This window comes from Oratosquilla oratoria, chromosome 7 (assembly GCF_046742065.1).
Source record: "Oratosquilla oratoria isolate Oo_2021 chromosome 7, ASM4674206v1, whole genome shotgun sequence".
Taxonomy (NCBI): domain Eukaryota; kingdom Metazoa; phylum Arthropoda; class Malacostraca; order Stomatopoda; family Squillidae; genus Oratosquilla; species Oratosquilla oratoria.
The window spans coordinates 60,231,284-60,254,139 of record NC_134783.1 but is presented as its reverse complement, the minus strand read 5'-3'; the positions used below and the strand labels follow the sequence as shown (position 1 = coordinate 60,254,139).

The following is a 22,856-nucleotide window of genomic DNA, read 5'->3' as shown; positions in this document are numbered from 1 at the left end:
CTTCATAACAATATACATATTACATATGTAAACATTTATACATGCATATGACTAAAATATGCAGCAGTGGTGTAGTTGAAGTGATCTAGCTATATATCAAGTTTTTTTCCCCCCTTACTAGTGATGTAGCCAAGTCATAAGCCATGTACCCACTCCCATACTCCACCCTTCCCCCTTATCTTAGGTCCTCATGGATGACAGGTCATTCCTGTATCCAACCCACTGCCCCGAGTCAGAAGAAATGTAGCAGGACACAGCACATCCACAGCAAGGCTGCTTCACATAATTGGGGGGTCCCTCTCTGTCCCCTCATACATAAAAAGAGAAGACTTTGGGCTGTGTCAAAATATCACTCACACAACCATTCCCTATCCCCCACACCTCCCTTCCCTGATATGGATGGATAGGGTGAAAAGGGCACTGAGCATGAGGGGGATGTCTGTTGAGCAAGGAAGGGAGAAGGCAGGAGTTGAAGTAATGATAATGATATTTTCATCAGAGAAAGGTATAGAAAAAATGGACTTAGAGAAAGATGAAAAAACTAAACTTGTTGGAAAGATGTTAAGAAGTATGGCTTTCCACAAAGATGTGTAGACTTATGGAACAAGGAGGATGAAAATGTAATCCAAGCCAAAAACATAAATTTGAGGCAAAGTTTGACAAGTGGAAACAAAAAGATGGGACCTCATGAACACAACTCGATAATACACACCCACATATATAATCACAACAAAACTATCAATCTTTTATGCTGAAAAGATGGCTGTAAAAGAAAAAATGCACAACTTACTTCTCTGTTATCTCTCTCTTTTGTTACAATATCTGAACTAGGTATCACTTTGATCACAAGTGGTTCATTAAAATTGTTGTTCCTGTTAGTATCATCTTCACTTGCACTTTGATCATTTCCTGCCCTAATGTCAAGATTGGGCATCATTCTTGATAGATTATCAACAACATCACTTCCATTTCTGAAAATCCAAACAACATATGATAAGAATAGGTCATCTGGTCTCAAGAATAATGATTAGGAAAACTTTTATTTCTAACAGGACACTAATTCACTGAATGATCAATACAAGGGGGGACTGAAAAATTCATGGCCTATGGTAGGCCACAAGATACAGACTTGTAGCTTTTTTCACATGCAACCTAATCTTTCATAAGCCAGTATGAGAATTTTCAAGCCTTTAATGTAATATATATATTTTTTTAATAGATAATTGATTTGGGACAGTAAGGCATTGTAAAGAAAATGGACAAAATTCTTCATCAGTCTTATTCAATACCTTCACATCAAAGGCTTAACTCCAAAGGAAATTCACAAGGACATGGTGGCTACTCTACAAGACAATGTTCCTTCATACAGCATGGTTAAAAAATGGGCAGCTCATTTCAAATGGGGCAGGGACACCCTGGAAGATGACCCTCATCAAGGGAGGCCTGCCACTGTCACCACTCAAGAAATCATCAACAAAATCCATGACATGTTGCACACAGATCAGTGTTTGACTGAATGTTTTACTGTGACAGTTGGGCATCTCCCAGGAATGTGTTCATCCAGGAGGGGGAGAATGGGGGTGGAAAGGGAGTTAGGAGATAGGATTGATGAGAGTATTGGGATGGTTTGGACACATGGATTCATCATTGTGTATCAGGCAACTAATGTGTGTGCAAATATGTGACTTGTATCGAAGAGGTTAAGGATGAAATGTGTATGGGATAAATTTGGTTGGAAATAATAGGCAGGGAGGATAAACTTTTTACTGGGGATCTCTGTAGATGTGAGTAGAGAGGAGACTAAATTCCTGATGTGAGAAATTTGCAGGACATCACAGTATAAAAATGTGATCATGGGAGATTTTAACTATAGGAACATTGGGATAATTTAGTAGATCAGGAAGAGCAAAATTTGTTAGATGTGGCACAGGATAATTTCTTAAAGCAATTTATTACCAAGCCTACAAGGGAGGAGTAAACTTTGGATTTATGCTAACAAAAATGATACAAGAAATGTATTATTGAGCGACATATTTGGTACTAGCAATCATCAGTTAACAAGATTTAGCATTCAATGGAAATAAATAAATAGTAAGAATAACATATTAATACTTGACTTTAGAAAGGCCAATTTTAAGGGAACAATGAAAGAATGAGTAAGCTTGGTACCACAAGAAATGTATTATTGGGTGACATATTTGGTACTAGCAATCATCAGTTAACAAGATTTAGCATTCAATGGGAAGAAATAAATAGTAAGAATAACATATTAATACTTGACTTTGGAAAGGCCAATTTTGAGGGAACAATAAAAGAATGAGTAAGCTTGGTACCATTGAGGGGTTCGACCTGCAAAAGGTAAAGTTCACAAAAAATGAAAATATGAATTAGCAAGAGAAATCCCCTGTGTGTACCAATATCATATAATTTGTTATCATTTGGGGCACTATTGTTACAAAGTACAGCAATATCTACATTCAGGAATAAGGTCTCAGTAGAAACACCTCTGCATATATTAAAACATGCTTGAAGAAAATATTACAAAGTATATCTCTGGACTTTATGAGATTTTCACAATAGAGGAGATAGATTACTGGAAGATATAGGCCCCTAAAACCTAGAAATATAAATTATCAGTTAATAAAAAATCTTAATAAATAAAAATGTAGGTCTATTTCATTAAAACATAAGAGAGTACATAATGAATTTGAACTCAAATTTGTGCATGGAAGTGTTTGTTTCAAAGCATGCCCATCAAACAATTTGAATGACTCGGGGATTCTACTGCAATCAATCAGCGCCCACTTCAATTTTGATGTGTGATGTGGATGGCTACTTTCTTGAAGGAGGGAGAGATGGGCCCAGCATCTTATTTGGGGTAAGGTAGGGATGGAATGGCACTCTTAGTATGTAATGAGATGTGCAAGTGTCTCGTTAAATGGAAGGAAGAGGCATCAAGGTTAATGTGAGTAAAATGAAAACAAGTTGGGAGATATGTACTGTGTGTGTGCATGTGACCACGGTAGTACAAGATGTAGAGAGGAGAGTAGAGTTTTGGAATGTGCTAATCAGTGTGTGTTGTTTTGGAAAGAATGTGTATCCAGTAGTATTTGGGGATCAGAAATGATAAAAATAGGGGATGAGCCAGTAGGAGTAATACGAAGTGTGGTGTGCCAAGTACAAAATTAGCAAGAAAATGGTGGTGATATGTACTATACGAGAAACATAAGGAAGCAATGCTTGAGAAATAAAATATACACTTAAGGGGAGGCTCCACAATAAATTGGGCAAAATATTTTCAAAAAATGTATTTTTTTTTTACGTGATTTATGCATACATACATACATATACCAAGGCTTTTTCCCCCTTCCAAGGGAGGTAGCCAGAAAGGGAAAGGCATAAAAACACTCCCACCCATTTCATCCCTAAATACACTCCACACCCCTCCCACCCTCCCTCTCATCTGAGCACCTCCTGGATGACGGGTCATCCCTGCACCCTGCCCACCGCCCTGGGTCAGAAGCAGTGTCGCAAGACACAGTACATCCACAGCAAGGCCGCTTCATTTAATCGGCGACCCCCCCTCTCCGTCCCCCTTTGCATATAAGGCGAGGACGGGGAGAAATCCCTTCGGGCTGCGTCAAAATTCACTCACACATACTACCCCACCCCCCCGCCCATTCCTCCTCATGCAGTCACATCATCATCCATATACAACCATTCTCCACTCACCTCTGTCTTCCGTCCTCTCCCTTCCTTAACAGACATTCCCCTCTTCCCCAAAGCCCCCTTCACCCCATCCATCCACCTCATCCTAGGACGTCCCCTCATGTTCAGTCCCTCCACATCTGCCTTCCATACCTCTTTTACTAGTCTTTCTTCACTCATTCTTTCCATGTGTCCAAACCATCCTAATATTCTTTCATCAACCCTATCTCCCAAATCCTTTTTCACCCCTGTTCTCCTCCTCACCTCCTCATTTCTCACTCTATCCAGCCTAGTAACCCCCACCATACTTCTCAGACACCTCATCTCAAACACATTCAAACTCCTTCTCTCTTCTTCTCTTATGTTCCACGTTTCTGCCCCATACAGTGCTGTTGGCACAATCACTCCTTCATACAGTCTCCTCTTCGCATTCATTCCCAAATGTCTATTCCTCATTACACTCTTTAAACCACCAAGGCATTTACTCGCTTCTCTCAATCTACATTCTACCTCCACCTTCACTCCACCTTTTCCTGCTACACTTGCACCCAAGTATCTAAAACTATCCACTTCCTCCAGTCGCTCTCCCTTAATGTTCACTTCCAGTCTACTGCCACTTTCACCCCTTGTACATCTCATCACCTTACTTTTACCCACATTTATCTTTAGCTTCCTTCTATCACATACTCTCCCAAACTCTGCCACCAGCTTCCTCAATCCCTCCTCTGACCCTGCCACAAGCGCAGTGTCGTCCGCAAACAACAGCTGGCTCACCTCCCACTTTTCTCCATTTTCTCTAACCATCTCCAATCCCTGACCCACTACCCTAGCATTCACCTCTCGCACCACCCCAATTAACCCCACCCCAAACGTGATTTATGCACCTTAAAGCAATATGAAACTATTGCGGTAGAATTTTTTTGCCAAAGCAGACATATACAACGGTTTAAAGGGCACAATGGCGTATCCCTTTAAATAGCGTACGGGGATTTAACTCTTGCGCAGTAGGAATAAATGTTTCATTTTTTCTTGCTTTGACGTCCATTCCTTCAAGTCGAGTGCCGTTTACTGGTCTACAAGGCTGTTAGACGTACGATTGTATGATGAGTTGCTTATTGGCTTATTTATGAAGCATATATCAGTTACCCTAATTGTGTGAACAAGTGAAGTGCTTTACTTTTTCCCTCCCAACATATTCGTTCATATTCTCTCGCGCAAAGTTGTTACAAAGAAATTATATAAAAATGGATAGATTAAAAAACAAAAAGCTTACGGCAAAGCAGAAAATAAAGAAAATGATTGAGGTACGTAGAAAAAAGAAATTAGAAAAAATGGACATCGTGAGGCAACACGAACCGGAGGAGACCTCACTCCCGTCAACATCGGGTGAACTGATAAATCGTGACTACTTTTTCGACACTTTCTCGTAGTAAATTTAAACTTGAAAACATTCCTGTTGCTGATGTGCAACAGGGGAATGACAGAAATTATGTCATCATTGACAAAGACAACCTAATACAGTGGGTTCAAGAAATTGCTCACTGTGAGTGTGGGAGGAAGATGCTTGTGAAAGAAGATAAGCAGATAGGGATGACAAGCTATTTTGAGGCAAAGTGTAATGTTTGTATAACAACATTTAAAATGTGTACCTCAGAGAACGTTCCAAAAATTTCTCTAGGTAAAGCCAAGCGAAGATGCTATGATGTGCACGTAAAACTAGTGCAATAAAGTTTGCAGGCATCATGTGGATACGCTGGGATACTTGAATTAGGTACGTGTTTAAATATGTCGGTCTTATCCAGTGCGTCTTATTATTTGATTGCAAAGGAAATCGAAGAGCATACCGTTATTCAACTGGAAAGGGTAATGGAAAAAACACGCGAAGCACTGCATGCAAGATTAGAAGGGGAGGGAGATAAAAATGAAGTGAAAAGTATTCTTGTGTCTTGTGATGGGAGCTGGTCGAAGAGAGGATTTACTTTTCACTTTATGGATTTGTATCAGTTATTGAGATGAAGACTGGCTGGGTTGTGGATTTTGAAGTTTTGTGTATGTGGTGCAAAATTTGTGAAATGCATGGTGAGAAGGAGGCCCCTCATCATGAGTGCTCAAAAAACTTTGATGGTACTTCTCCTGCTATGGAAATGGAGGGGTGGAGGAGGTTGTGGAATCGTTCTGAGGAAAAGTGCAAGTTCAGATATGAAGAAGTAGTGTCGGATGGTGACTCGAAAGACATAAGTGCCGTGCAAAAATTAGGGAAGTATGATGTGAAAAAGATTGAGTGCGAAAACCACGTTTCTAAACGTATTGGAAAGGCTCTCCTAGATGCAAAGAATGTTGGTAAACTAGGGGGTAAGAAGGAGGGCTCCCTAACAAAAGACAAAGTTATAAGGCTTGCACACTATTTTGGTAAAAGCATAAAGGAAAGAACAACAGTGGAGGGTATGAAAAGAAGTATTTATGCAACACTTAAGACACTGTCAGAGCACTGATAAGAGGCAGCAACACAATACATGCCCAGATGGAAGAGATTCCTGGTGTTTCTATAAGAGAGCCGTCGCAAGGAACCAGAAAATCCCACCTCACAAAAAGAATATGAAAACTTACCTGAGAGAGGATGTAGTTGCGAAGATTCTACCCATTTACCAGAGAATTGCAACATCAGAACTATTAGAGAAGTGCAAGGGGGACACTCAAAACTCAAATGAATCTCTCCACAGTATATGGAACGAACTTCCAAAAACTAAATTCTTCTCCTTACAAAGAATGATGTATGGTGTCTACAGGAGTGTCATCACATTTAACCATGGGGCCACTGCACTTGCGACGGCAATGGAAGACTCTTCCTTGAAAGCTCGTCAACAGATAGACAGGAAGAGACTAAGAAGTTCAATAAGATCATCAGAGAAGAAGGAAGAGAAAAAGGAGAAGAAAATTAGAAAAATACAAGAGAAAGAAGAAAAGAGAGAAGCTGAAGGTGAAACATATGGCGCAGGAATAGCACCTGTGTAACCAGGTGTACGTGCACAAGGCACCTGTTTGGTAAGTAATTATTAACGTTTTAAATATGAATTTTCGCTCATTCTATTCACTATGTGTTATACAATCATGTGTGTGAAAATAATACAAATTGTACGATAATTACCCAAGATACATGACATTGAAACTTTTAAATCCCTTTTTCTCAAAATGAGAAAAATACGCATTTAAAAATTCACCAAAAAAAGAGAAACATTTAGAACTTCTTGAAAATTCTCATAGTTATACAATTTGGGTGTGTGTACATCGTGTAGTTTTGCTTTTTTTATAAAGTGCAAAGTTAAGCCACGGGAGCGTTTAATTGACGAAAAATACGGATGTCATAAAAAAAATATATATACACATATTTGTAACAGTAATTTCTTGCGACGTATGGAAAATTTTAACAAAACTAAAACTACAGGGTGTTTATATGTTATTTAAGTATTACCATGCAAAAGCTGGGGTCTCTGGGACAAATATTACGATTCTCATTTACTTATGAAGTCTTAACATCGGTATGACGTCATAACACAACAAGTTCTTATTTTGGCAAAACATCAGCGTCTAGACTCTAAACAAAACCTGAAAGTTTGAACAACAAATATTGAAAACTTTTTTTTAAACAAATATTTTAACTTTATTGTGGAGCCTCCCCTTAAGTACAATCAATAAATCCATTGCCTTTGATCTCTCTTACAGAAGACCCATAGAAAATAGCAATGGCCTCCAGGCAGGACAACAAGTCACTTAGAGATGGGAGATTGTGCCGTTACCTGGGGATTGTTAGTGTGGGGAATTATAGTACAAGGTGTTCTGTGTGGTAGTTGCATCTAGGGCAGTTTGAATCTGTAACCAGGTTTATTTTGTGTTAGTACCGTTTTAATGACTGATTACAGAGATAGTTCAGTGGGCCAAATTGGTTGGTAGGAGGGAGAGCATTAACCACTTCAGTACGGGACTTAAATCTCGCGGGCAGCAGCCAATGCCAGCCGTATGACGTAACATAATAATATTCGCATCATAAAATATAGTCACCGCTTATATCGATCGTTCTCTCTTTCACCCGCGAATTTTGAAAACCACAGAGAATGGGATTCAGGGCGCATTTGGGAGAATGTAAAAACACAGGGGCGACTACAATAAATATAATCAAGACGCCGATATGGCAGCGTCGCGAATCCACTTGCTCCTCATGACGCCTAAGTGTGCGGCACCGTATGGAAGGGGTTAATGGATTATGTAGTAGTGTTCAAAGAACAAAATCTCTTCAACGAATGACATGAACTGAACAAGTAGCCATAGTGAGTTCCCTGGGGACTGAGGGTCTACTAAAAATGAGAACCATGGTAAAATGGATTGATTTTCCACTTCTAACTTGACCATAGACACAATATCACTAAGACTAGAAAATCCACTGTTTATATCCTAATTTCATGGGCACAAATGAGAACTATTATTTTCTGGTGGTGACTTACTCTTCCTGGCCACACTGTGAGATGAGCAAATTGGACATTTCTCCGAGCCCTGCTTGAATAAGCACTTCTAAAAAGACACCGAAACTCTCTAAATTTACTTGCTGCAAATGAAGAATCATGCCCCTTGCACGATTGGTTTCTGAGGTTTCAGCTTCCTGCAAACCAAAAGGAAAAGGTTTTGTTCGTATAATAACAATCATTTATATGTACTACAAAATATTACAGTTTTGCAAATTCATAAAACTATCAGGCTTCAAATGTGACACCCCATCCCTCTTTGCATTTACTTACATATACATACATATCCCAAGGACTTTTTTCCCCCCTTACAAGGGAGGTAGCCAGAGTCGAAGGCATAAATCCACTCCCACCCATTTCATCCCCCCATATTCACCACCCCCTCCCTCTTTTCTTGGCTCCTCCTGGATGATGGTTCATCCATGCATCTCACCCACTGCTCTGGATAAGAAGCAATGCAACAAGACACAGCAAGGCTGCTTCATTTAATTGGCAACACCACCTCTCTGTCCCCTCAAGCAGAAAAAAGATGGGGAGAAATCCCTTTGGACTGAGTCAAAATATCATTCACATATACTCCCTAACCCTCTCCCATCCCCTACCCACTCCCTTCCATGCATTACAGCACCATCCATATACAACCATTCTCCACTCACTCCTATCTTCTCCCTTCCTCAACAGACATCCCCCTCTTTCCCAATGCCCCTTTTACCCCCATCCATCCATCTCATCCTTGGTCCCCTCATGTTCACTCCATCCACCTCTGCCTTCCACACTTTTTACTAATCTTTCTTCACTCATTCTTTCCATGTTTCCAAGCCATCTCAATATTCTTTCATCAACCCTATCTCGACTCCTTTCCCACCCCTGCTCTCCTCCTCACTTATTCATTTTTCATTCTATCCACCATACTTCAGATATTTCATCTCAAACACATTTAAATTCTTTCTTCCTCTCTTATGTTCCATATTTCTGCTCCATAAAGTGCTGTTGGCATAATCACCCTTTCATACAATCTCCTCTTAGCATCCATTCCCAAATGTCTATTTCTCATTACACTTTTTAATCCCCCAAAGGCATTTACTTGCCTCTCTTAATCTACATTCTACCTCCACCTCCACTCCTCCCTTTCCCGCCACATTCGCCCCAAGGATGCACTTACCATCAAATTACCACACACACTTTCTCTAAAAACATTTCTATGAGCAAGTTCAACTATCATATTCCTTGTCAGACCATTTTGTACAACAGCTTTAACTATGGTTTCCGTGTGCTTCTTCAATGCCACTTGATGGGTCTCCATGTCATTCATGTTCTTCTGTTATGGGTCATCAATGATAGCCTCTCACGAATAAAAAGTCCTGCAAAAAGTTAGAAAATGTATATAAAAATGTAATTGGATTGAAAATGAACAATTACTATTCTATTCTATATACTTCAAGGGCTTTTTCCCCCATACAAGGGAGATAGCCAAGTCAAAAGGCATACAGCCACTCAAACCCATCCCACCACCCTTTCTTCCATCTCATCTTAGCTTCTCATGGATGATGGTTTGTCCCTGTATCCCGCCCACTACCCTGGGTAGGAAGCAATGTACCAAGACACAGTATATATACAGCAAGGCCACTTCACTGAACCAACAACCCCACTCCCTCTCCATTCCCTAATTAAAAAAAGACATTCCCCTCTTTCTCAATGCCCCCTTCACCCCATCCATCCATCCATCTCATCTTCAGTCATCCCCTCAAGTCCACTACATCGATCTCTGCCTTCTACACCTCTTTTACTAATATTTCATTACTCATTCTTTCCATGTGTCCTAACCATCCCTATCTGCCATCTCCTTTTCCACTCCACTCTCCTCCTCACCTCCTCGTTTCTCACTCTATCCAACCTCATAACCCCTCTCATACTTCTCACACATTTCATCTCAAACAAATTTACATTTTTCTTCTCTGCCTCTCTCAAATTCCAAATCTCTGCTCCATACAGTGCCAACAGCACAATCACCCCTTCATATAATCTCCTCTTTGCATTCCCAAATGCCTATTTCTATTTTTTAATCCCCCCCAAGGTAATCACTTCCTTCTCACCTCTACAATTTACTTACACCACCACTCCTCCCTTTCCTGCCACATGTGACCCCAAATATCCAAAACTATCCACTTCCTCCAGCCTCTCTCCTTTAACCTCTTCCATATGATGATGCCTACATAGGCATCATGAGGTGCGAGTGAGTATACGAGGATGCCAGAGTTGTGGTCTTGATTATATTTATTTTGTAGTTGTAGCTGAGTGACTCCCATGTTCTATGAACTGTCTTCATCCCATTTTGTCATTATCAATATTCAGAGTAAAAGAACAAGTAATACAGCTGTGATTTATATTCTACAATACGAGTATTGTGATGCATCACTGAATCATCATACATCAGGCATCCAATGCTGCACACGAGAATTTGACTCATATTGAAGGAGTTAAGACTTGCATACAACTCACTGCCATCCTTTCCCCTTGTACATCTCATCACTTTACTTTACTTTTACCAACATTTGCCTTCAACTTTTTTCTATTGCATACATCCCCAAACTCCATCACCAATTCCCTTAATCTCTCCTCGGACCCTGCCACAAACTTAGTGTTGTCAGCAAATAACTGACTCACCTCCCACTTTTCCCAATTTGTTTTCTATCTCCAGTCCCCTACCCATTAACTTGCATTTACCTCCTGCATCACCCCATCCATGTACACATTCAACAACCATGGCAACATTACACATATCTGTCTTACCACAAAAACCTGATCCACACAACTCCTACCTTTTCTTAACCCCTTCACTCCGGGCCAAAATCTCGTGGGCAGCATTAGCTGCCAGACGTGTGATGTTGCATCATAATACTGGCATTATAAAAAATAAAGTCACCGCTGTATTAATCGTTTTCTCTTTCACCCATGAATTTTGATAACCATAGAAAATATGATGTAGCCAGTTTACAGAGTATGGGGGTCACGCAGGTACAACAGGTACAACTACAATAAATGTAATCAAGACGCTGACGTCGGCATCCTCAAATACCCACTTCCTCCTAATGACACCTATGTAGGCTTCACTGTATGGAAGGTGTTAACCCACTATTCCTTTTGTTCCTCTCCTAATCCTCTCAAAGCCCTCCCAACTACACTCAACAAACTGATCCCTCTGAAACTACTACATATTGGTCCCCTTTTCTTTTGTAAAGAAGAACTATACAGGCACTCCTCCAGCCCTCTGGAATTCTACCCTCCCTTAGACACACATTAAATGACCTCATTAGCAAGTACATCACTGTACTCCCTTCTTCATACACTCCACATGACATCCATCTAACCCAAATGCCTTACCTGCTCAATTTCAAAGCACCTTGTACCCAATTTTTATTTATTTCTCTTCAATTTTCTTCTTCGAATAATGTCATTTTCTTAGTGCCTACCACTGCTACCACCAATCCCTCCCTATCCTCCTCTACATTCAACAATTCTCTAAAATACTTTATCCATATTCCCCTTCTCTCCTGTTAACATCTGTCCATCTGCACCTTTTACCATTTCTTCTTTATTTGACTTACCTCCCCTTCCTCTCTTAACTTCTTTCCAAAACATCTTTACGTTACTTTCAAAATTTTGTCACTTCCTTCCAAAACATCTTTGTTACTTTCAAAATTTTGTCATACTCTTTCCCCATTTGACATCTGCTCTCCTTCATCTTTCATTTTGCTTCTCTTCTTTTTCCTTTGTACCTGTTTCTCTTGTTTTACTTTACAACCAGTCTCAGAATGCTCGCTTCTTCTCTTCTACAATCTTCTTCACTTCAATATCCCACCACTCCCTACCATTCCTTCTATTCCCTCCCATCCTCCTTGTTCCATATACCACCTTTGTGCACCTTGTAACTCCGTCCTTGAAACGCCCCCATTTCTCTTCCACTTCCACCTCTACTCTATCCTTCACCACCTCCCACACTTCACTCAGCACATGACTTGTTTGTTGAAATTTTACACGAAACAGCCAGTGCAGCTATCCAAGATTTAGTGACCAAGACAATCAACATGAACTAAAGATGGATTGGTCCAATAAAGTACAAAATAATCATCTCATATGGGCCTGATGTAAACATCGGGTATGTGCAGTAGCAATACACAGCAACAGAAATAATTTATAGCAATGAAATAAAAGGACACATACAGATTAAGATATTAATCTGGTGACAGCCATAATAAAAAGATAAGTCTGGTATGGAAGAGGGTCATTGAGGTATGGAAGAGGGTCATTGAGATGATTTGAATATTGGCAACAAGTATATGAGACACAAACATGCATACTCACTCACAAAAAGATACGAATCAAAAAGGTAACAATGGTACATCAATTAAACACTTGCTGTAAACATACTAACCCTTAGAAAACAGTTACCATTAGGCCACATAAAAAAATAAAATAAGAATGAAAAATAAAATAAGAATAAAAAATAAAATAAATAATTTGTCAAAATCTATGCATGAAACATGCAAACTTACCAGCTAGAACTTTGACAAACGACACCTGCATGACTTCTGCAGCTTGATGTCAAACTTTCCATCACAGAATTCTGCGTAGAATTCAGAAAGAGATGTGTCATTGGCAATGCTCGGTCAATGCTTTAAGAGGTTAGAATTGCCTTCTTGTGCTATGCTAGCTACGATAACAGCCATAAAATTGCTTTAAACCAAACTCTGGTACTTTCACCAAGTCAGCCATTTATACACACGGGGACTTTTGGAAGGTTTGAAACTCAAGAGGTGCAAAATTTGAAATTGGAATGTCTGAACAGATTTTTTTTTTTTTTTGGGTGTGCGTTTTTGAGAAAAAAAAAAAAAAAGTTGGGTGGGGACAACCAACCATCTTTTTTTTATGTGGCCTTAATTTATATAAACAACAGTAATGTACATTTTGACAGTCCCATACTACTGATGCCCACAACAAATAATGCAAATACAATTGCAAATACAATTGCTGAATATGCCAAATTATGTGGATCATGAGACAGGGTAGATACAAATACAATGGTACCCTGACATACAAGTGCCCCAACTTACGAGCTTTCCAAGATACGAGTTGTTACTTGTTAAATTTTTTGCTTTGAATTGCAATCTAAAATTTGAAGTACTAGCCACTGCTAGTTGGTGCAGCGAGCACCACAACACAACACCCACCCAGCATCCACACCTCACATATGCAGTCCACTTGTTTACCTCACTGAGAAAACATCTATGATAAGTTGTGCTCATGTTTTGAGCTTATTGTTAATTTATTTTCATCAAATTTCTTTTTATAACCATGGGTCCTAAGAAAGTGAGAGGAAAGAACAGTACTGAGAAGAGGATGATGTCCATTGAATTAATGCATGAAATTATATAAAAACGTGAACGTGGTGTGTGAATAATGAACTTGGCAAGGCAGTACAAGTATAGTACCTCTATGATATGTACCATACTAAAGCAGAAGGAGTCAATAAAGGCTATAAAGCCAGCCAAGGGCATTAAAATAATTTCTAAGCTCCAGACCTCTGTCCATGAAAAGATGGAAAATCTGCTGTTAGTGTGGCTAACGGAGAAGCAGCTTGCAGGAGATACTGTAACGGAGGCTATTGTCTGTGAGAGGGGAAGAGCCATTTATGCTAAAGTGCTGCAGCAGATCCAAGGCACTTCAGGTGGACGAGGCACCGGAAGAGTGGTTTCAGGCCAGTCGGGGCTGGTTCGACAATTTTTGAAAAAGGCCTGGCATTCACTCCATCATCAGGCACAGGGAGGCAGCGAGTTTGGATGCAAAGGTAGCTAAGGCTTACTGCAAACATTTTTGGCAAAATGAAATCAACCAAAGGATACACCCCCCAGAAAATCTTCTACTGTGATGAGACAGGACTCTTCTAGTAGAACATGCCGACGAGGATTTACATAACGGCAGAGAAGATGCCATGCCATAAACCCATGAAGGATAGGTTGACTTTGATTATAGATTTAGGATTATTGGCACCTAAGCCTATGAATCATGCGAGTGCCATGCATATAAGGAGGGTCGCCTGCTAATTCTCATTTGTGCTCCCTCACTCTCACCCCTATAAAGATGCATGCAAGTCTATTTTGTATAGTTTGTGTATGTAAAAGCACCTATATTTTTGCATTTATTTCATATCCAGTGAAAGAAAGGAATTACACAATAAAAGGGGAATATAAAGCACAATGGCAAATTGGATTGATAGAACTGTTCAAATTGTCGCCAGGTTTGATAGAATAAATGAAAAAACAATGCCACGTCATGACAGTTAACTTTGGCATACACAAATTATTTGTGCCTTAGTTTATTATTTCTGTAATTTTTAAAACATTTGGCCACATCCATGTCAAGATGTAATATACAACCAACAACTCGACCACTCAGTGTGAGCTTTGAGATGCTGTGATGCTTTGATATGCTTTGTAGCTCTTGTTGTCGGTCAAATCAGCGTATCCAATGCATAATGGAAATCTTAACGAATATATTGATATTGCATATAGGATAAACTATGGTAGCCTACAGGACAAAAAAAAAAAAAAAAAAATTAACGCTATGGGACTTGACAGTAGTAATAGAACTGCCTTGTAGCTCTTTTTTTTTGTAAGAATAAAATATACCCATAAGATGATTTATTTAATTCTAGCCCTACTCCTACAATTTAACATTCAAGATAGTTTCATCCTCAGACTTCTGTTAGTTCAACTTCCACTACAAACAAACACAACTGCAGCATCTCTGAGCTCACATTGAGCTATGAGTTGTCAGTAAAGAATAACATCTTTAATTTTGATATTGATGACTAGTTGTTAACAATTAGTTCAACCCTTTATTTATACATGTTTCATTCAACACACTGAACCTATGGACAAATGGCTTTTATAGACCAGTAGTCCCCATTTAGTCCATATTTTCCAGGTTCTTCTGTAGACATCTGATAAAAGATTTGTGGGAAAACCCTGCTTCAGCCATGGAGTTCCTTAGAGAGACAGGACTGCTCTGCCAGACAGCCTAAGGAATGACAACAACCATCAGCGCCTAGAATGTACGAACACTGAACATGAATGGAAAATTAGAGGAACTCATACATGAGGTAGAGATACCACTGGAATATTGTGGGTCTCTCTCAGGAGAGGTCGACAGGTATAGATGAACTTACAACAAGCTGTACACCTACCCCGAGCAGACTAGCCATCCGAATTTTATCAAAACCCATAACTTCACTGTTATCCAAGTCTATGCACCTACTTCCAGGCCATGAAGATCAAGTCAACAAGTTTTAAGAGCAAATCAAAGACATTTTGAAGACCCAACACCTCTACACTCCTAAGTAGTACAGTTTGAAGTTTTAAGATTCATTTAGGTGAACATCTAAGCACTAGGCTGTAATGTCTGTCTTTTATTCTACTTTATTTTAATCATTTACTGTCATTATTACATGTTTTTTAATCATTCATTTTAAAATATTATTGTTTATCTGTTTATCTATTATCATTTATGCTTATTATCCATCATTATATATATATTTTTTTTGCATCCAACCAAGTTATGGACCAGGTCTCATGTTGGCATGCTCTTCTTTTGCAATCCTTTGTAACACCCCCATGAAAGATATCACCATTGTGCAAGGAGATTGGAATGCTAAAGTTGGTCCTGATGCCCATACCATCTGGACAAAAGTCACAGGCAAATTCAGCTGGGGTGATACTAATGACAGAGGGCTGAGATTACCAGAATTTGCTCAGAAACACAAACTTACCATAACTGACACCCTCCATCTACACAAGATATCAAGAACAACCACATGGGATTCTCCTGACAGCTGTACATATAACCAAATCAACTACATCCTTACACCCAAGAATTTTAAGTCCAGCATAAATAAGGCCAATACAAGATCTTACCCAGGAGCAGATAAGGGGAGTGACCATGATCTAGTGATGTGTCCACTCAAGCTTAGCCTCTAATCCAAGAGCACACCCAAGACCATCTGCATCAAATTTGACCTAGAGAAATTACTGGACCCAAGTGTTGCTGAAGACTTCCAAGTAGATGTTGGCAGAAAGTTCACAGCACTGAACTTCATCGTTTATGATGCAAACACTTCTGCTAACATTATCAAAGAAACTACGACATCAGCCACCAAGAGATTGTTGGGGAGATACTAAGAAAACAACCTTGAATAACAAATGACATATTAGACCCATGTGACCAAAAGAGTTCCGAAACCAACTTAAAATGTGAACACCAATGCAGCAGACACGTACAAGGAAATCAATAAGAAGACTGGAAAGAAAATGAAAATGGATCCAGATGAAGTGCAGTGACACTGATGAGAACATTAAAGGAAATATTAAAATTAGCATACAAAACCGTAAGAACACTCACAGGAAACAAACAACACAAATCCTTTGTAATTAAGATAGCAATGGCAAATTGCTAAGAACTCAGCCATCCTAAATAGATGGTCAGAGTAGAGGGAGTCCTCCTTATATGGTAATTCTTTATCCGGTAAATTCACAGTTACAGTATTTGGTAATTACTACCCTCGATTCTATTTACAGTAAGAAAAATTCACAGGTATGGTATCTGCTAGATATTTTGAAGAGAAAAGCATGAAGAAGGTACATCTCCCATATTCTATAATTCCATGTTATAATGGGTCCAGTATACGGTAATTTCAATTTGCGGCAAGGTTTTCAGGAACGCATATGTACAGCATAACGAGGACTTAGTGTACTGCAAAGATCTATATAACCATCTGATTAGACAGACTGCAATGTTCTCCATCCTTGCCTCAGAAGTATGGAAAGCCAGCCTGAAACCAGAGCAATCACCAGGTATCAACAATGTCCCCAGTGAGCTCATCAAATATGGAGGTGATGAAATACCAAAAGCCCTCACTATACTTTCCCTGAAGATGTGGCAGAGCAAAATATTGCCTGTAAAAAGGATCCAGTAACTCGTAACCCCCTACCCAAGATGGGGAATCTAAGAAATGTCAAAATTATAGGACAATTAGCTTAATTAACCACCCAAGCACAGTTATGCTCAAAATTATTCTTAACTGTATGGGGCCAGCAACAGAAGAACAAGCTGGTTTCAAAGAGGATGGAGTACAGTGGAGCAAATATTTAATTGTCAAGTGATGATAAAAAAAAACACCTTGAACATCAGACAGATCTTTATCATAACTTTATAGACTTCAAGAAAGTATTTGATGATGTTTGGCATGAGGGACTTTGGGACACCATGAGAAATTTCAACATCAATGAAGACATCATTCAAACATGCAAATAGCACCGTGCTCTCAACAACCAAATTGGACAGCTCTTCAGTACCTCAGTTGGAGGCCACCTGGGTTGCTTGTTACCACCAGTTCTATTTAATATCTTTTCAGAATGCATCATGCAGCTTTGCAAATGACACTGACCTCATACTTGGCACAAACCAAGAATTACAAGATCTCATGGCTCACCTAGTGAACAGCACAACTGCAGTTGGGATGGAGGAGAGTCCAATGAAAAGTAAGATTATGGAGAACAGCTGGAGGAAGCTGACAATTTCGAACACTGTACCTGGGATCATCCCAGACCAAGGATGGTAACAGCATACAAGAGATCTGAACCATCGCAACAGCAAAATCAGCAATGACTAGACTTAACATCTGGAAAACAAACATCAGCTTCAGGTTAAAATACAAACTCTTCAAGTCCATGGTGGTATTGACATTTTTTTATGGATGATACTAACAGAAACCTTTTCTTTTTCGGTGCTAAGATAAGAGGGAGGGTGGAGGGGTGTGGAGTGTATTCAGGGATGGAATGGGTGGAAATGATTTTATGCCTTTTCCTTTTTGGCTACCTCCCTTGTAAGGGAGCCTTGGTATATGTATGTACTAACAGAAACCAAAATGAAGATCCAAGCTTTTGAAAACACGTCACAGAAAGATGCTTGGCATCATGTGGACAGAAAGGAAAATCAATAGCTATAAAAAGGAGAAAATAGAGTCAACAGTAGGCCCACAAGAACCACTTTTGGCCACATTGGAAAGAAAAAAAATATTATGGTTCAGACGTATTGCTAGCAATGGCAGCCTCACTAAACCCATCATGTTGGGGATCCTGGAAGGAAGTAGACAACATGGAAGACATAATACACCTGGGGACATACCATCACACTGGACTGGTATGAAGTTGAACGAAGTGCTCCAGGCTACTTTACACTGCTAAGAGTGGAGAACGATTGTTGTTGAATTGTCTCTGGTCCCCCATACAGCCATATCAGTCAAGGGATAAATGATGATGTGATAGGAATCATTGCAAGATTTACATAAATTACACTATAACATTGATTTCCAACATCCTTGTATGAGGGGCAAACTTTACCGATATTCTTGCCCTGCACATGATCACCTCACTACTAGAAACTATCTCCCATATGCCAATGTACGACTTCCCCTCCAATAGCAAACATAATGCTAGAATGTCCAATTTACACAACACTGAAACACACCTACTGTCACTCATCCAATTAAAAACAATAATTACACTAAATCCTGGGTATCACTCCAAAACTTACTACAGAAAACAATTACCTAATTATAACTAATTGTTCTATTCCAGCATCATGAAAACAGTTTTTATTTTTTACATTTCAAAAATCTACTTTTCTATAAAAGAATGGTTACATTAGTCATTAGGTCAGGTTAAAAGCTTGCATGATACTGGAATTTTATCAAACTACCTAAACCAACCAATGAAAAAACATTAGTCAACAGCGAGAGATTGTTCACATGGATAGAAGCGCTAACAAAGAGATAAATGTGCAGATCAAGAGTCAAAAGACCACAAGTAATGAAACTGCACAACCCTTGAAACGAATGGAGAGCTGCAAAATGAATATGCAAATCTCCCCATACGATACAGATACTTAGTAATGGCGAAAAAATATCAACATAAACGTCAGGAAACTAATCACATTTGCATGAACGGAAATCCTAACGTAGGCTACTCACTAACTCACAGTTACAGTAAGTTTCTCTTTTTTTACTTTGCCTCCTATAATCTATATAAATTGAAATGTGTCCCGTTCTACAATTAAATAAGGCTGAAACAATCCACTTAATTATATTAATTACCTCCTCTTCCTTATTACTTGCAACAGGAACTTTATCTACGTGTCCTCTCAGGAGTACGTTTGGATGACACCTAAATCTTTGTACTCACTACTCACTGATACTCACACTGGCTGCCGCCTGCCGCTAGGAGGTTCTGAGATACATGAGTTGCCACTTGACCATATATTAAAAGATTACTTTCTGACGATGCTCATAAGAATTCTGTACAGGAATATCATAATGACAATTTATTATATTTTTACAAGAGTGAGCAGGTCGTTAATCAACAAGTTGAACTGGAAAAACAAAGAACGAATGCGAACAACAGTTATATCAATAATAGAGTTGTAGACTCATTTGTCACGAACACTCAACAAACTTTTGTTTGGTTGGTTTGAAGGATATTAAAATGATGTGAAAGTGCATCAGGCCCAGGGAGATATATCAGTCCATACTGTTGGGGTTTAGTTGCCGCACGCCTTCCAATCTTTTTAGGGGTTATCACACTAGATTATTTTTCCTCCCACATCCTACCTCCAACCTCAGACTTCGACAGGGTGACAATTCTTCATGTGGGCTATCATAGGATGATGATTCTTCATGTGGGCTATCATAGGATGATGATTCTTCATGTGGGCTATCATAGGATGATGATTCTTCATGTGGGCTATCATAGGATGATGATTCTTCATGTGGGCTATCATAGGATGATGATTCTTCATGTGGGCTATCATAGGATGATGATTCTTCATGTGGGCTATCATAGGATGATGATTCTTCATGTGGGCTATCATAGGATGATGATTCTTCATGTGGGCTATCATAAGATGATGATTCTTCATGTGGGCTATTATAGGATGATGATTCTTCATGTGGGCTATCATAGAATGATGATTCTTCATGTGGGCTATCATAGGATGATGATTCTTCATGTGGGCTATCATAGGATGATGATTCTTCATGTGGGCTATCATAGGATGATGATTCTTCATGTGGGCAATCATAGGATGATGATTCTTCATGTGGGCTATCATAGGATGATGATTCTTCATGTGGGCTATCCTGAGTTTACGATTCTTCGGTTATATATGTTGGTGACAATAAGCATAACCATAACCTAACCTAATTTTTATTCCACTGTTGATATTCGGCGTATCGGGGTGACAATTCTTTAGGTGGGATCTCATGGGGGTGACGATTCTTTATGGGGGCGTTCTGGGGTGACAATTCTTCACGTGATCCCTCCAACCTCCATTTGATTAACTAGAACATGACTTCGCTTACAGAAATACTTCTCTGTGGTGTGAATGTGATGGACGAATGTATGGAATGTGTGAGATAGGGTGTGTCACAATTCGGTTAGGGTGTAGGTAATGTGGCACGCAATTGATAGGAGCGTGGAGAGGCGGTTGGTATATATCAGGGGTTCTTAACCTTTTTTCTCCAATTCCCCACTTTTTAGTGAGCCAACTCTCCATTTCCCACCACATCATCGGTCTTTGACAAATTCGATTTTAACCCATGCAGTGTTTAGTACGTATATATAGTGTCACTTTTACCCAAACATGACTTACAATACCTCATATATTGGTTGTTTTTGTTATTAAAACAGTCTGTAAATGGTTGTGATTTGTAAAGTAAGTCAGCATTTGGATGTAATGTATTAAATTTTGAAGCACTATCAATTATTTGTGGGTGGAAACAAATTCACGAAATGTGACAACAAGAAGACACCAGAAAAAAAAACATCGATAAAAAAAAAAGACTGGTTCTTCTGTCGAACCGGTCATTCCCTACTTGGCAACTCCGCCATTCCCCACCAGTGGGGAATTTCCCACAGGAGAACCACTGGTATATATTCACAAGAAAGAAGGACGTACGACGTTGAGTAAAGCGGTGTTTTTTTTTCGTGAGACAGGTCACATTCCCTACGAGCATAGGTTTTCAATCTCTTAGTTCATCATTCAGTTTTGCTAATATTTGACGGAAATATTTGATATTTGGTGATTTGAAAAAAAGTAACCAAAGTAATTTTTACTCTAACGAACTCTCAATTGTTGGCGCTGGTGAAGTTCGTGGAAGCATGGTGCCCTTGGCTGATAACGTATGATTCACCATGGTCTTGGATCTGGTGGACATACAGTAGTTGCCTCAAACTCAGCGCTGTTCTCACGAGCAATGTTGTGACATCGAACTCCCTTTTTCCGTGCTCCGGCAGCACTTTTTGTAAACAAGTTCTTTCCCGAGGTACCGTGAAGGTTCATCTTGCTCCCGGCACAGGAACCCACAGGAAACTTTTGTGTCCTTCTCAAAGGATTACAAAGGAAGAGCATGCCGACAGGAGACCTTTAGGTCCATAGCTAGGTCGGATGTGGGAAAAAGTAGATAAATTAATAGAGTAAACAAATAGATAACAACAATAAGCAAACAGAAAAACACAATACAATATATGAATAGATAAATATTTGAAAATAAACAGATTTGTATGATTTATTTTTTATATTTGGAATTCGTTTTGTGACTCGCCGTTTTACTTTTTTTCCAATCTGTCATTGGGATTCGGTAACTATACGAGAACAGCATATTCCAAATGTAGATAAACTAACGATGTATATAGTTTGTTAATGACAGACGGACTTTTAAAATCAAAAGATGGCGTAATCAGTCCTAGAATCTTATTTCCTTGTTCTGAGGCGGAAATGCATTGCTTAGATTATCACTGATAACTTCGGCGAGATCCTTTTCACTATCCACTTTTGTTAACGAATTTCCAAGCAACTTGTAATCGTACTTATTGTTATTTTACCTATGTGCATAACCTTTAAATTTTATTAGTCACTTTTCAGACCATTGCTGTAATTTATCTAAATCTCCTTGAAGATCTAATTGGTTTAAGTGATCATTTGCCATTTCGCACAGTTTTGTATCATCGGCAAATTTGGGGACAATAAATTTCAGTCCGTGGTCTATATTATTTATATATACTATGAGTAGAAGGGGTGAACATGAGGGGACGTCCTAGGATGAGATGGATGGATGGGGTAAAAGGGCCATTGGGAAAAAGGGGAATGTATGTTGAGAAAGGACGGAAGAGGACAGAAGACAGGGGTGAATGGAGAAGGGTTGTGTATGGATGATGTTGTGATGCATGAGGGGGAATGGGGGGGTGAGGGAGTATGTATGAGAAATAAATTGACGCAGCCCGAAGAAATTTTTCCCGGTCATCTCCTTTTCTGCATGAGTGGATGGAGAGGGGGGGTCGCCGAATTGATAAAGCGGCCTTGCTGTGGATGTGTTGTGTCTTGCGACACTGCTGTTGACCCAGGGCAGTGGGCAAGATGCAGGGATGACGTAGAGGGGAGTGGAGTATGTAGGGGATGAAATGGGTGGGAATGATTTCTATGCCTTTGTCTTTTGGCTATTTCCCGTGTAAGGGGGAAAAACCTTTG

The 22,856-nt window shown here is 39.4% G+C and overlaps 1 protein-coding gene across 3 annotated transcripts in view; it reads right to left on the bottom strand.

Annotated features, from left to right (window-relative positions):
- The window catches only part of LOC143027175 (caspase-2-like), an 81,876-nt gene extending 62,337 nt beyond the window's left edge, over positions 1–19,539 (bottom strand). The window contains exons 1-5 of one of the 3 annotated variants that reach the window (XM_076188293.1): positions 19,429–19,528; positions 12,776–12,846; positions 9,385–9,583; positions 8,205–8,359; positions 791–971 (exon numbers count right to left, since the gene is read on the bottom strand). In XM_076188293.1, coding sequence (XP_076044408.1) covers positions 791–971; positions 8,205–8,359; positions 9,385–9,534 — 486 coding nt within the window. In that variant the 5' untranslated portion in view covers positions 9,535–9,583; positions 12,776–12,846; positions 19,429–19,528. Of the gene's footprint in view, positions 1–790; positions 972–8,204; positions 8,360–9,384; positions 9,584–12,775; positions 12,847–19,428 lie in introns of all 3 variants that reach the window. The other 2 variants (XM_076188291.1, XM_076188292.1) reach the window with 2 other exon arrangements.
- Between the last annotated feature and the right edge of the window lie 3,317 nt (positions 19,540–22,856).